General features: G+C 41.5%; 2 protein-coding genes across 2 annotated transcripts; both read right to left on the reverse strand.

Annotated features, from left to right (window-relative positions):
• Positions 1-5,669: 5,669 nt before the first annotated feature.
• LOC128112428 (mitochondrial ornithine transporter 2-like) lies at positions 5,670-8,246 on the reverse strand. The gene has a single exon (XM_052741439.1). It carries the CDS (start codon positions 7,378-7,380, stop codon positions 6,247-6,249), a length of 1,134 nt encoding a protein of 377 aa, XP_052597399.1. The 5' UTR covers positions 7,381-8,246; the 3' UTR covers positions 5,670-6,246.
• A 3,634-nt stretch (positions 8,247-11,880) lies between these two features.
• Positions 11,881-14,123, reverse strand: Taf7 (TATA-box binding protein associated factor 7). Its single transcript, XM_052741440.1, has 2 exons — positions 13,833-14,123; positions 11,881-13,449 (listed from the first exon to the last, which is right to left on the reverse strand). Exon 2 carries the CDS (start codon positions 13,385-13,387, stop codon positions 12,362-12,364), a length of 1,026 nt encoding a protein of 341 aa, XP_052597400.1. The 5' UTR covers positions 13,388-13,449; positions 13,833-14,123; the 3' UTR covers positions 11,881-12,361.

Here is a 14,123-nt window from a genome sequence, read left to right on the forward strand (position 1 = left end):
TTGCTTTGCTTTGATTCTAACTATGCCCTGGTGTAGATATGATAGGAAGAAAAGGGTAGATTATTGAATCTACTTTTAAAGAGCAACAACTTGTTTAAAATGTTTTTTACATTGCTATGTATTTTAGTTTATTAATACAAATTTAAAGTTAATTTTGTTATACTGTATATATATATATATATATATATATATTTCTACTCTTGTTTAACGTATTATGTTTATGCAACTCATTTGAAATTGTAATGTATAATTAAGAAATATAGATTAATAACTAGTCATCTATGATAATCATTCTTATAGTCATGTTAGTTAAGTTTTCTAGGTATACATAGATGTATTTCAATTAGGTAGGCAATCTTCAAACACTTCAAAGACCTACAGAATATGGCATTTAAAATGTTTTTAAAACTTAAATTTTCTGGACAATGAGACACATCTGTTCCTGGCAGCACCGACTTACTTCAAAAGAAATGATGGGTGTCGAAGAAACTCCATATGGAATTTGCTTATGGCAAAAGTTAGCCATTTGGGTAAGAAGCTGCTCTTGCCTGGACTGCTTGACAAAATGTTGGATCAACTAGACATGCAGGACCCATGGAAAAATTACCACTAAATTTTGCCAAAACAAGGTGAGGTAGTCCTTCAGGTTCCTGCTTTGCAGAGGAGATTGCCAGACATTCTGCAGGACACAGGGAGAAGCAACTGAGAAATTCTAGGCCTATGGACTGAAGATGGGTGCCCAAACATTGCAGAGGAACTTTGGGTGACTGTCCAGGCATCCAGGTGTCTCTGTCAGTCTAGATTTTTGGAAGTTGCTTACAATGCACTTCCTGTTTACTTAGGTAATATTATATCCTTCTGGGGTCTTTGATGGAGTTGAAGATGAGATAGTTATAATTATAGCTTTCCTTAGTCATGATAAAAGATAAATTAGATCTTGTGGTGGTATTGTGTTCCCCGAAATATTGTGCACACTAATAAACTTATCTGGGGTCAGAGAACAGGACTGCCACAATATTAAACATAGAGGTTAGGCAGTGGTAGCACACGCCTTTAATCCTAGCATTCCACAGGCAGAAATTTGTCTGGATCTCTGTGAGTTCAAGGCTACATTGGAAACAGCCAGGCATGGTGACACACGCCTTTAATCCCAAGAAGTGAGCCTTTAATCCCAGGGAGTGATGGCAGAAAGCAGAAAGATATATAAGGCATAAAGATCAGAAACTAGAAACATTTAGCTGGTTAAGCTTTTAGGCTTTTGAGCAACCATTCAGCTGAGATTCATTCTGGATGAGGACTCAGAGGTTTCCAGTCTGAGGAAACAGGATCAGCTGAGGAACTGACAAGGTGAGGTAGCTGTGGCTTGTTCTGCTTCTCTGATCTTCCAGCATTCACCCCAATAACTGGCCTTGGGTTTGTTTTTATTAATAAGAACTTTTAAGATTAATGCTACATATAAAACTTTAAACTCACAAAAATATGATAGATAGAATATTTTTTAATTTTGCCAAATATAAATAGACTAGATATTATAACTATAATTCTTGCTTGATAACTGGTTTGTTATATATAATTTTACTATGTTAAAGTTAAAACCTTCCTTTTTGATGGGATGTCTTTCTGTACGTTGTGAATATGTGTTGCTCTGATTGGTTAATAAATAAAGCTGCATTGGCCTATGGCAGGACAGGATGGAGCCAGGTAGGAAAATCCAAGAAAGATAGGAAAAGGAGAAAGGAGAGTAAAGAGAGAGACACCAGCCTGCTGCCCAAGGAACAAGATACCAGCAGACCGGTAATGCCATGGCCACCTGGCAACTTATAGATTAACAGAAATGGGTTAATTTAAGATATGAGCTAGATATCAAGAAGTCTGACATAAGCCATAGTATTGGTAATTAATATTAAGCCTCTGAATGATTATTTTATAAGTAGCTGAGAGACCGTGGGGCCTGGCAGGACCAGAGAAAACAGCTACACCCTGGTTCTTCCCTCTTGTAGTAGGAAAGTATTATTTAACTTTTTTAATTTTATAGGAACCCACTATTGAGAGACATTAGATGTTATAAAGGTTGAACTTTTAAAATATTTATTTATTTCATTATCTGTATAAGTGCATGTCTGAGTGTATGTATATGAACCATATGAGGCCAGAGGAGATGTTGGATCCTCTGGAACTGGAGTTACAGACAGTTGTGAGACATCATTGATGTATTAAGAACTGAGCCCAGGACCTCTTCAAGTGCATTTAACCATTGCACCATCTCTCCAGCCCAGAGACTAAACTTTCAGAGTATTTGAATTTTTAAAGATTGTGGGGCTTTTAAAAGTTGGAGTGTTTTATATTGTGATATTGATATTAATATGAAATCTTGAGAATAAACAAGAAATGAAAGGCTGTTTAATAGTATTGTATTGGTATGTCAAGTTGACAAGGGGTCAATTGTCTTGGTAGTTTTTTTGTCAACTTGAACATGCTAGAGTCATTTGGGAAGAGGAACTCTACTGAGAAAATGCCTCTATCAGATCGCTTGTAGGCAAGTCTGTGGGACATTTTCTTAATTAATGATTGATGTGGAAGGGCCCAGCCCACTGGGGTCAATGTCACCCTTCAGCAGATGGTCCTGTGTTGTATAAGAAAGCAAGCTAGCCAGGCGGCGGTGGCACATGCCTTTAATCCCAGTACTCAGGAGGCAGAGTCAGGAGGATCTCTGTAAGTTCGAGGCCAGCCTGGTCTACAGAGTGAGATCCAGGACAGGCACCAAAACTACACAGAGAAACCCTGTCTCAAAAAAAACAAAAAAAAGGAAGGAAGGAAGGAAGGAAAGGGAGGGAGAGAGAGAGAGAGGAAGAAGAAAGAAAGAAAGAAAGAAAGAAAGAAAGAAAGAAAGAAAGAAAGAAAGAAAGAAAGAAAGAAAGAAAGAAAGAAAGAAAGAAAGCTAAACAAGCTATGGGGAGCAAACCAGTAAGCAGCACTGCTCCATGGTTTCTACTTTAGATCCTGCTTGAGTTGCTAGAGACTTTTCCAGTACCAGATCCTTCCTCAGACCCTTATCATAAATTTCTTTTTCTCAGTCATCCTATAGATTCTATCTTTATGGACTTTACAAAGAGTTTCAATATAGTCACATCTGACATGTATTTAGCTTACTTTGTTCCTCAAAGAGATTTATTTATTTTTTTATTTTATAATTAATTTAATTTTACATATGAGCCACAGATTTCCCTGTCCTCCCTCTGCCCACTCCCACCCCCCAGCCCTCCCCCCAACCCACCCCCCCATTCCCACCCCCTCCAAGGAAAGATCTCCCCTGGGGAGTCAGCAGAGCCTGGTACACTCTGAGGCAGCTGAGGCAGGTCCAACCCCTTCTCCCTGCACCAAAGTTGAGCAAAGTGTCCCAGCATAGGTACCAGGTTCCAAAAAGCCAGCTCATGCACCAAGGACAGGTCCCGGTCTCACTGCCTAGGGGCCTCTTAAACAGTTCAAGCCAAACAACCATCTCACTTATCCAGAAGGCCTAGTCCAGGTCCATGGGGGCTCCTCAGCCACTGGTTCACAGTTCATGTGTTTTCACTAGTTTGGCTAGTTGTTTCTGTACTCTTTCCAATCATGGTCTCTTGCAATATCACTTGCTCATATGATCCCTCCTCTCTCTTGTCGATTGGACTCCTGGAGCTCCGCCTGGGGCTTGGCCATGGATCTCTGCATCTGCTTCCATCAGTCACTGGATGAGGGTTCTATCATGACAGTTAGGGTGTTCAGCCATCCAATCACCAGAGTAAGTCAGCTCAGGCACCCTCTCGACTGATGTCCAACATTTTTGGTATAATCATGGAAATACAGATGAAAATCAGAATACACAGCCATTTTGGGAACTGTAAAAGCCAAATGTTGGAAAGGATGATGACCCAAGAGATTCACGACTTATACATGAGAGTAGTTATCAGGGGAAACACTTTGGAAATAGTGTTTTTCACACATTTACTTATTTAGGTTTTTTTTACATATTTTAAACACTTATTTTGTGTGTGTGTGTGTGTGTGTGTGTCTGTCTGTCTGTCTGTCTGTCTATGCACATAAATGCAACACTGCTCATCCAATGAACTACATGCAAAGGTCAGAGGACAGACTGTGGAATTCAGTTCTCTACTTCTAGCAGACTAGGCATAATATTGAGCAAAACTTTTGGCCAACTCTTCCCAGCAGCCCTTAGTTGTCAGTGTCTCATTTCTCTGGATCTTGCTTCTGGAACTAGAGTTTGGAGTTCCCATAATTGCTTAGTGGGTTTTAAAAAGGAAGTTAGAGGCCTGGCACAGGAAACACATAGATGATTGTTGAGACTGGTACCTCACCTTCTTTCAGCTTTATAGGTATTTAATACCTGTTATTGAAAAGACTCTGTTGGTCTTGTAGCAACACAGAAAGATGAACTCACTTTAGTGGTATAGAGAATGACTTTCTAAGCCAGGCAGTGGTGATACATGCCTTTAATCCTGACACTTGAGAGGGGGTGGGTAGAGGCAGGAAGATCTCTGAGTTTGAAGCCAGGCTGATCTACAGAGTAAGTTCCAGGACAGCCAGGACTACTCAAAGAATCCCTGTCTTAAAAAAAAAAAAAAAAAAAAAAAAAAAAAAAAAAAAAAAAAAAAAAAAAGAATGACTTTCTAAAAGCAAGTCTACTGGGGGTAAGTTGAATTATGATTTGGGGGAGGGAGGCCTTCATCTTGTTTTGGTATATTTGGGGGTTTTGTTGGGAGATACTGTCTGTACTTAAATGCATACATGTAGTTAAGTAAAAGCACTTATCTTATGGTTCATTGTTTTATACTGTGACATCTAGTCATTAAAGTTCACTGACCACCAGCACCACATTTAGAAAGCTGTGACACTGAAATTACTGCAAATAGTTATGGACCCAAGGTGACCTCCAAGAATGAATCACCTCTTTCACATTGTTTACTGTGGAATGATAGCACAAAGTGCACACTAGTCCTGGCTAAGAGATAGCATCACCCATGGGGACTCTCACTCTTGTCACCAAATAGAACAAAACCTTTTCTTGGTTTTTGTACTTCCTGTTTCCTGGAAGAATGGGAGATGGTACAGAGAACAGTGAATGACCTAAAGTGAATCAACAATCCCTGAATGAGCCAATACAACACTGTGAACTCCTGCCCAAGCCAGGACCCAGAGACTGAGAACAAATTAGAACTCTCTTCATCTACATCAGTGGTTCTCAGCCTTCCTAATGCTGCAACTCTTTAATACAGTTCTTCAGGTAATGGTGACCCCAAACCATAAAATTATTTTTGTTGCTACTTTCTAACTGTAATTTTGGTAGTTATGAATTGTAATGTAAATGTCTGATATGCAACCCCTGTGAAAGGGTTGTTCAACACCCCCCACAAGGGTCAAGGGACCCACAGGTTGAGACTACTGATCTACAGGGCTCATCTAAGCACAGTTTCATAGGCCCATGCCTTTATCTCTTTCCTCAATCTAAAGCCTGGCTTCTTTGGAAGAGAAGGGAGGAAAGGAGTACCGGTAAAGGCCACACCACTTCCCAAAGGCCTAATACCCAAGGCCCCACCTAACAATACTATTACGGTGTAGAATAGTGACCATACTTTGAAAATGAACCACGCTATTTAAGACTGGAGTAGAAAATCCAGGATGCCTACTCTGAAATTTTACTCAAGAATGTGGAAGCCATGCTGATATACAGGTACATTCTCTTCTCATAAATCAACATGAGTGTTTTGGTTGTTACATAAAGACTTTCAAAACTTTAACAGCCTAGTGTGGTGCATATTAAACAGATTTTAAACTGCAACCACATCTTGAATGGATTAAGCGATACCTATATTCATGAAAAATGATCAGCTCTAGATGTTGTGATGGTCCTTGACACTAACAGGGAACCAAACTAGGTTTCACTTACAACACATGACCATTCAAGATGTTACATAGGTTTATGAAGCAGCCCCGATAACCTTGAAGTACATAGGCTCTTGGGTTCACCCTGCAGATCCCACCACCAGCAAAAGCAGTGATTTTTCTATTTCAGTATGCTTGTGGAAAGAAACCATAGGATATAAAGATTTCTCCACCAAGTTTGAGATTTGGAGGAAGGACAAACCCAAAATTCCCAGTCAAAGACAACTCCATGTTGGTCTTGAACTCTTTGATATCTAGAGCCATGGTCCTCACACTCATGTGCTTGGACAAGGGTTTCATCAAAACACTTCAGTATTCTTCTGCAATGTCCATCATCATCTTCCTGCTGTATTCATAGACCAAAAACAGAGCAGCATTGGAAGGGATAGCTCGAATCAGAGTGGCTTTCATTCCAGAATACAAGGTCAATATTCCTTCATTTCTCACAACACTTAAAAAGGTTCTAATTAATCCTACTCGATGCCCAGACATAGAAAGAACCTGGATTCTGGATTTAATACAGTCCACTGGGAATATGATAAGCCAGAGGCAGATCCCGGCAAAGCCTCCACTTAACATCAAAGGGACAGGGCCTAGTTCCTCCTTTGGTCTTCCCGCAGCAAAAAATGATCTACCGAGTTCATAGCCCCCAAAGTAGAAGAAATAGCCAGGTATTTCCTGAAATAGAGTGGTGGGAAGTCCACGATAGAAGCCTAAGAGACCATCCTTCAGGAAGATATTCTTAACCATAGCCCAAATGGTGCTATAGGTCTGTGCTATCTTCCCTGACATCTTCATTTCATACATGGTCTGCAGCCGGCACTTCACAAGCTCAGTGGGGCAGAGGGCCAGCGCAGCAAATGCGGAGGCCAGTGATCCAGCCGTGGCAGTCTGAAAGTCATCCAGCTCTGCGCTCTGATCCACTCCGGCCACTTTCCTGACAAACTGTTGGCAGAAGCCATAGCACATGAATAGGATAGAGCTCTGGGCAACGTAGGCCAGCAGTGCAGGACTGGTTCCCCTGTATAAACCCCGGAAGCCCACTTGGTTATAGGTCCTTAGGAAGCAGTCGGCGAGGCCTTTGTACATGTTGGGGAATGTCTGCATCTTCACTTTGATGGTGTCAAAGGGCTGCCCTGTCAGCACACACGCTGAGCCCCCAGCGCCGCCCGCAATGAGGTCTATGGCGGCTTGGACGGCAGGATGGATTTCATGTTCGTCCGCCCCTCCGTGGGTGTCATCAGAAGGCAAGTGACCGCGGGCTCCCACGGCTGGCTGCTGCAGGCTCTGTCTCTCCGTCTCCCAGCTGAGGCCACTCAACCCAAAGCCGCGGACCGCTGCACTCCCCAGCCGCTTGGGAATAACCCCCCGGCCACGTGCATCCACGAGTGCCCCACTGTCCGCGTGGGCAGAGGCAGAATGCTTCAGGGACACTTCTCCCATAAATACGTACAAGGAAACTCTTCGCTGGAGCTGGGGGTGTAGGTCAGTGGTAGAGCGAGTGCATAGCTGGGTGGACTACGCTTCCCCCTTTGGGGGCCAGATTTCCCAGTTTCTTACCACACAAAATGACACCAGGGGGTTGCTCTCAGTTAATCTAGTCTGGATTTAATGGGCACAGCCTACCGAAAAAGAGATTTAAAATAGAGAAGACAGGACATGCATGGGGGACCACACTTTTAACTCCAGCATTCAGGAAGCAGAGGCAGGTTTTGTGAGTTCAAAGATAGTAGGGGATACATAGCAAAACTCTGCCTCAAAAAATGAATAAATAATCGAGAAGATAAAATACTTGGGAATTGTTACATTTGAGTCCATGGCGCAAAACAAAACATCTCTAGCCAAATGCTCTTCTCTCCTCTTCGGGAGCAGGAGAGGTAGGAATCTGAGTTGTACAAACAAACGATTTTGGAGGTGAGACCAAATCTGGGGTCAAACTGTGTGCTGAAAAGTTTCTTTCATTTAGCTTTCCCGAACTGTATTTAAAAGTGATGCTTTAACCCGGGTAATGGCACATGCCTTTAATCCCAGGGAGAGACAGGCAGTTCTGAGTCCAAGGCCCGCCTGGTATACAGAGCCAGTTCCAAAACAGCCTGGGCTAGCTACATAGAGACCCTGTCTGAAAAACAAAAAGCGATACATTAAAGATCAGATTGTGCATGGTAAGTAAGAGACAGGCTTTTTTTCCCCAGTAGATAACCTGGCCTTTTCTTTGGAGACTGTCCAACTGTCGACATTAGGAATTCTTTTCTCTGAGATAACTTTTCTTTAGAGACAATCATCTCTCTTTAAAGATTTATTTTATGAATGTTTTGACTGCATGTATGTGCACCGCTGAGTGCCTAGTGCCCACGAACATCAGAAGAGGGTTGGCTTACAATTGGTTGTAAGCCAGCACCTGGGTGCTGGGAACCCAACCTGGGTCCTCTGCAAGAGCACCAAATGCTCTTACCCATCAGCCATCTCTCCAGCTCCTAATCATCTGATCTCAACTGTGTGTATATACCTACACACTGATTTAACAGGGTCCCTATAGTAAACACATACAGGCTTGCACTTGAATTCCTTTTCAACTGCCGTTCACCTCATTTACACTTAATGTGTGCCTGTTTTGAGATGGGGCCTTCATTGGTTCAATTTATACAGAAAAATAAACTTTCTGTTCTCTGTGAGATGGGGGTAAGTTACCTGACTTCATAGGATAGGTACCACAGCTCTGAGTACAGACTTTAATGAGTTCCTATCTTTACAGCTAGTAACAATCAGTAGTGGATAGCATTAGAAAGAAACTTTATTGTGAGGACACTGATTCACACATTAGTAAGCTTACTTATATTTTTAGGCAAGTTTCTAAAGGGTCTATATAACAAAACTATAACTTTTGCACTAAAAAACTACATAAACGTAATCCGTTATACACACATCAAATAAAGGTATGGGATAATACATCTTAAAATGTTAATGTAAATTATTCTAGGAAGTTGGTATGGGAGGGTGCTGCTTTTTTTATAGAATCTCTATATTACTTGTGTATAGGGAATCTATATTTTAAAGCATTATTTCTTTTAAAGGTCTTCAAAATTTGTTCATGGGGGCAAGACCTGTATGCAGTTTAGTGATCTATTGATTGCTTAGCATTCCCAAGGCGCGCTCGAACGCGCACGCGCATGCACGCGCAGAGGAAGAAAGCACTTGTTCATGAACCCAGAAACCCTGAAAAATGTTCAGCTCCATACCATACTTTTTAGCCAAGAGATACATGAGAAAAGTGACTCTTTCACGATAATGCAGGATTTGGATCCCACTCGTAACGTAAGTCTTTAGCTTGTAAAATTTATGTGACAGATAATCATCCATTATGCCACTTTTTAATATGAATACAAAGGTGCCCAGAAACAAACAATAAAGCTACAATAATAAGCTGAGTCAGCTTTTAGGTTGCAGATATTTGAAGCAAACTTTCCAAACTATAAGCTTTGATTTAGAACCTTTGTGGAATCTGAATCAAACCCTAATTAAAACAGCTATTTCCTAAGCCAGGCCTGGTCATACACACCTGTAATCCCAGCACTTGACAGTGACAGGAGAATTAAGTTCAAGGCCAGCCTAGGCTACAGTGAGTCAGAAAAAAAAAAAGTTTCTTTTTAAACGCTCTATCATTTCAATTCCTCTTTAATTCGAGACTGTTTAACTAGTATGATCCAGTCTAGTGAATGGGAATGTTTTTCTGTTCATTGTTCACTCACCATATTCCAAGTATTGTTCTAAGTACGTCTGTCATATGATTTCAGTCACTAACCCAATAGCCCTGTGAGGCTGGTAATACTACCACCTCCATTTCAAAGGTAAGCAAACAGATTATGCTCAAATTATAACGCCCAAAAATCACATAACAAAATCACTGATCCACAGGGAAACACAGGCATGCTTTGATGTAGAGCTGTCAAGGCTCTAGTTTGGGGCTTCAGCAGCTGTGGCAGCTGGCAGTAGCAAAACAGAACGGCAAGTTCTCCTGAGAGGGGTGGAGTGACTTCCATTCTAAACACACATATTCGGCTTGCCAGGGGGCTGCTTTTAAGTATTTCCAGGACACAGTTGAATATATTAAAGCTGAGGTTCATATCAGACTCAAAGTATAGATCTGAGAAGCCAAGTAGAGCTAATAATTGAACTGGAACCACACCAGTAGAGTATTTTGTTAATAAAAAAAAAAAAAATGTGCATCCAGCATCCTTCCTTTCAAACACTGATGGCCTTCAAGCCTTACCTGTATCCAGATTTTAGTAAAAAGTGGTCAAATACTCAATCTTCTCAGTGTCAATTCTTTAGGCGTGGTAAAAAAAAACAAAAAAAAAAAAACAAAAACAAAAAAAAAACCTTAGATATACTTAGAATTTTTCACCTACCACTTCATTAAGAAAACATTATTTTCTGACCTTAAGAAATACTCTATGGCACAATGCCTTTAATCCCAGCCTTTGGGAGGCAGAGGCAGATGATCTCTGTGAATTCGAGGCCAGCCTGGTCTACGGAGCAAGTTCGAGGACAGTCAGGGCTACACAGAGAAACACTATCTTGAAAAAAAAAAAAAAAAGAAAGAAAAGAAAGAAAGACTCTAAAGCCAGATATTAAATCTTTCTTCATCTGCATTGCAGTCATGAGCTTCTGAAAATGTTTTGGTAAAGGATAAATGACCAGATGTGAGGGAAATTGCCTTCTGAAGCCTCTAAGTATCAAGAAATTTGATCCTGGCCAGATGGTGGTGGTAGTGGTGGTGGTGGTGGTGGTGGTGCTTCTGCTGCTGCTGCTGCACACCTTTAATCCCAGCACTCAGGAGGCAGAACCAAGCAAATCTCTTTAAGTTCAAGGCCAGTGTAGCCTACAGAGATCCAGGAAAGGCACCAAAGCTACACAGAGAAACCCTGTCTCAAAAAACCAAAAAGAAAAAAGAAATTTGATGCTGGACTTGAAATCTAAATAATTGATTTTTCTACACTTTACCACTAATAAATCCTGACAAAGAGAAAATTTAAGTAAGCTTTGTTTTATGAAGTATTTTCTTTCTTTCTTTTTTTTTTTGGTTTTTCAAGACAGGATTTCTCTGTGTAGCTTTGGCCTTCCTGGAACTCGCTTTGGAGACCAGGCTGGCCTCGAACTCACAGAGATCCACCTGCCTCTGCCTCCTGAGTGCTGGGATTAAAGGCGTGCATCACCACCACCCGGTCTATGAAGTATTTTCAAACTGAAGTTTTACAAACCAATCTGACACAAACTAATTTTAACTATGCTCCTTATCAGTCTGACTTTTTTTCTAAAAATAACCCTCTCAATTGTGAAACATTAAATGCTTCAGAGAAAGTGAAAAATATATGTATGAAAATTTAAAATACCAGGCCAGAATACAGCCTTTCATAATGGGAAATATTAATAACAGGAACATGCATCAGTCTATTAAATAACTATAGCAATTAAATTGGCAATAGTTGGGAGGCAGAGCCAGGTGGATCTCTGTGAGTTCGAGGCCAGCCTGGGCTACCAAGTGAGTTCCAGGAAAAGGCGCAAAGCTACACAGAGAAACCCTGTCTCAAAAAAACAAAAAAAAATAAATTGGCAATAGTTAGGAATGTAATCTTAATCTAAACAGGCAGAATGGTTTATCTGATAACCATTGTTTTGCTGATCACTGTACTTTACACAGACAACCTTAGTGCTTAATGAAAACTAGGATATTTAAGAAGGCTCTGGACCCCAGTGTTCTCAAACCTCCAGGTGGCTCTGAACCTTAATATATTGCAAAGATGAATTTCTCCATGTCCTTACCCCGTGTATTCCTTTTTCTGAAAATACAAAAGAACAGCATGTATCTTTATCTACAAAACATGACCAGTCATTAAACTCCATGAATCCACCTCAACTCTCACTATTCATTGAAGAAGGTAAACATTATAATGTGAACATCAGTAGCTTTTATTGTGCAAGAAACAACTTTATGAAATAACTTTCATTTCTATACATGGAAACTTGCTGAGTAGCTAATAAAATAGCTACTGTATACATGTACTTAAAAAATTAAAAAAAAATAATAAAATGAACTAACTTCGATGCCTGTAGGCTAGCTTCTTACTGATCTTAGCACCAATGAACAGGAATAAACAATTCTGGAAAAGAGACAAATAGTAATAAAGTCCTATAGTAAAGTGATTAAAGCTAACTGTTCATTTCACTAATCTTACTTAAAATCTCCTTACGTCAGCCTATGTAGTCCTACTTCCTAAAGAATGAAAACCTGGCCCAACGTTTCTGAAAACAACCAACAAAATTCAACAAAACTCCTAGCATTATAGGGAATAAGAACAATTTTGAGATCTTGTTATGAAAAACAATTTTTCTCAAGCTGACCGTCTAAGGACTGAAATCAACATTCTCACTTCTCTAGAAGTGAGTCTAGCTCTTCTTGCAAAGAGCTAAGCTGCTCTTTCTCCCTGTCTTCCTTTTGTTTGAGTTCATCCAGAACAGCCTGAAACCTGTTCTTGAGAGCCAGGTTTTCTACTTTCATGATGAGGTCCTCCTGGCGCTTTGCCCTGTCTTGGGTCTCTTGAAGCTTGCCTTTCATGTTATCAATCTGTTTCTGAATCCCCATAACCAACTGACTGGTGCCTTCACTTTCTTGGTGCTGTTCATCTGACTCGTTGAGCTTGTCCTGTAGCTGTCTCTCCAGATCTTCCTCGGTGTCAATGATGTTTACATCTTCTTCATCTTCACTGCTGCTGCTGAGGTCATTGAATATCTCTCGAAGTTCATCATGTTCCAGGGAGTCGTGGCCCTGCCTGTGGCCAGACATTCCTGGAGAGGAGATATCAAGGCCTTGATTCTCTGTCTCCTTCGTTTCATCTTCGGCGATTATCTCCCAACGGGTGCTGACAGCTTCTGCATCTGTACTCAGTAACCGCTTCACTTCCTTTTCCACATCCGGAGATTCGATATACTTTTTCTTGGCTGTCTTCCGGAACCTTCTCTTTCTGACATTTTTTAGAGGTAGAGTAATTCCATGGTTCCAAACAAATTTCTTCTCTTTATCCTTATCTTTTTTCTTGCTTGCTTTGGGATCAGCAGTGGCAACTGGCTCCTCCACAGGAGGGTATAGATCACCATCTACTGTGGACACGAGCATCTGACAGATATCTGCTGTCTTGTAAAAGGTTTTTTTATCAATGGTTTTCAAGCTTTCCATAACACACGGCAAATCTACCAACTTTGAGGCCAATGGAACACGATCCACTCTGACAATTCCATGACGCCCATCAGGGTGTAACTCAATGGTCAGTCTGTCTTTCAGGTTGACGTGTCCAGACTGCACTGCCCTCCTCACAGTAGAGGCATATTCTGGGGGCAGTCGTAAGATAAACTGGCTCTCTAGTTCATGGGGTGCATCATCTTTGCTCTTACTCATCTTTAATTCCTGGTGCGTTATTCCTCCAATAAATACTTGCTGCACTTAAAAAGTTTCAGCTCCTACAACAGTTAAAAAGGGCACTATTGTTAGTATAATTTTAAATTCTTAACGAGTTCTAAGGAAAATAGCAACTAAGTGGATCGCCAGCTAGTGTCTATTTTGTTTTAGTTTATTATTTAAGCCCCCATTCTTATCTCTAAACATGCTGCCCCTCTAGCATTTTCCCCGTTAAATTCACCCGTCTACTAGATGCAACACCAAGCGGGCGGCTCTAGACTCCGCTGCCGCACAAAACAACAACAAAGGAAACCTCCGAGCCTGAGGAGGGATTTTAGGAACAGACGTTAAGTCTGCCAGACAGTCCCAATCAATCCACACATTCTCTCCATTAAGCTATTTAAAAAGCGAGGTGCAGTGAACTCTCTTCGCCTCGGGTACTTACAGTCCACCGGCGATTATAAACAGCTTTGGGCGGTCGTTGCAAAGCGGCGGGGAGCGGCCCGGAGCGGCCCGGAGCGGCGCGTCTGCCTTTCGGTTTCTCCGCGCTTTCGGCCGCCCCGCACGGCGAGCTGCGCGCTACCAACGAAACGGCTCGGGTCCCGCGGCGCGAAATGTCGCCGGCTCGCCACTCGAAACGCCGGGCTCCGGAGCTGACCGACCCGGTTCTCCTCTCCACACCCCCACGCGGAAAACAAGCCAGATTCAAAGCGCTCCGCCACCAGCCGGAAGTAGA

The sequence above is a fragment of the Peromyscus californicus genome, unplaced genomic scaffold (assembly GCF_007827085.1).
Source record: "Peromyscus californicus insignis strain IS unplaced genomic scaffold, ASM782708v3 Scaffold_17__1_contigs__length_78620276, whole genome shotgun sequence".
NCBI classification, from domain to species: domain Eukaryota; kingdom Metazoa; phylum Chordata; class Mammalia; order Rodentia; family Cricetidae; genus Peromyscus; species Peromyscus californicus.

Bases quoted from the DNA above. Each gene is read 5' to 3' on its own strand.
- LOC128112428 (XM_052741439.1), bottom strand. From the start codon at position 7,380: ATGGGAGAAGTGTCCCTGAAGCATTCTGCCTCTGCCCACGCGGACAGT.
- Taf7 (XM_052741440.1), bottom strand. From the start codon at position 13,387: ATGAGTAAGAGCAAAGATGATGCACCCCATGAACTAGAGAGCCAGTTT.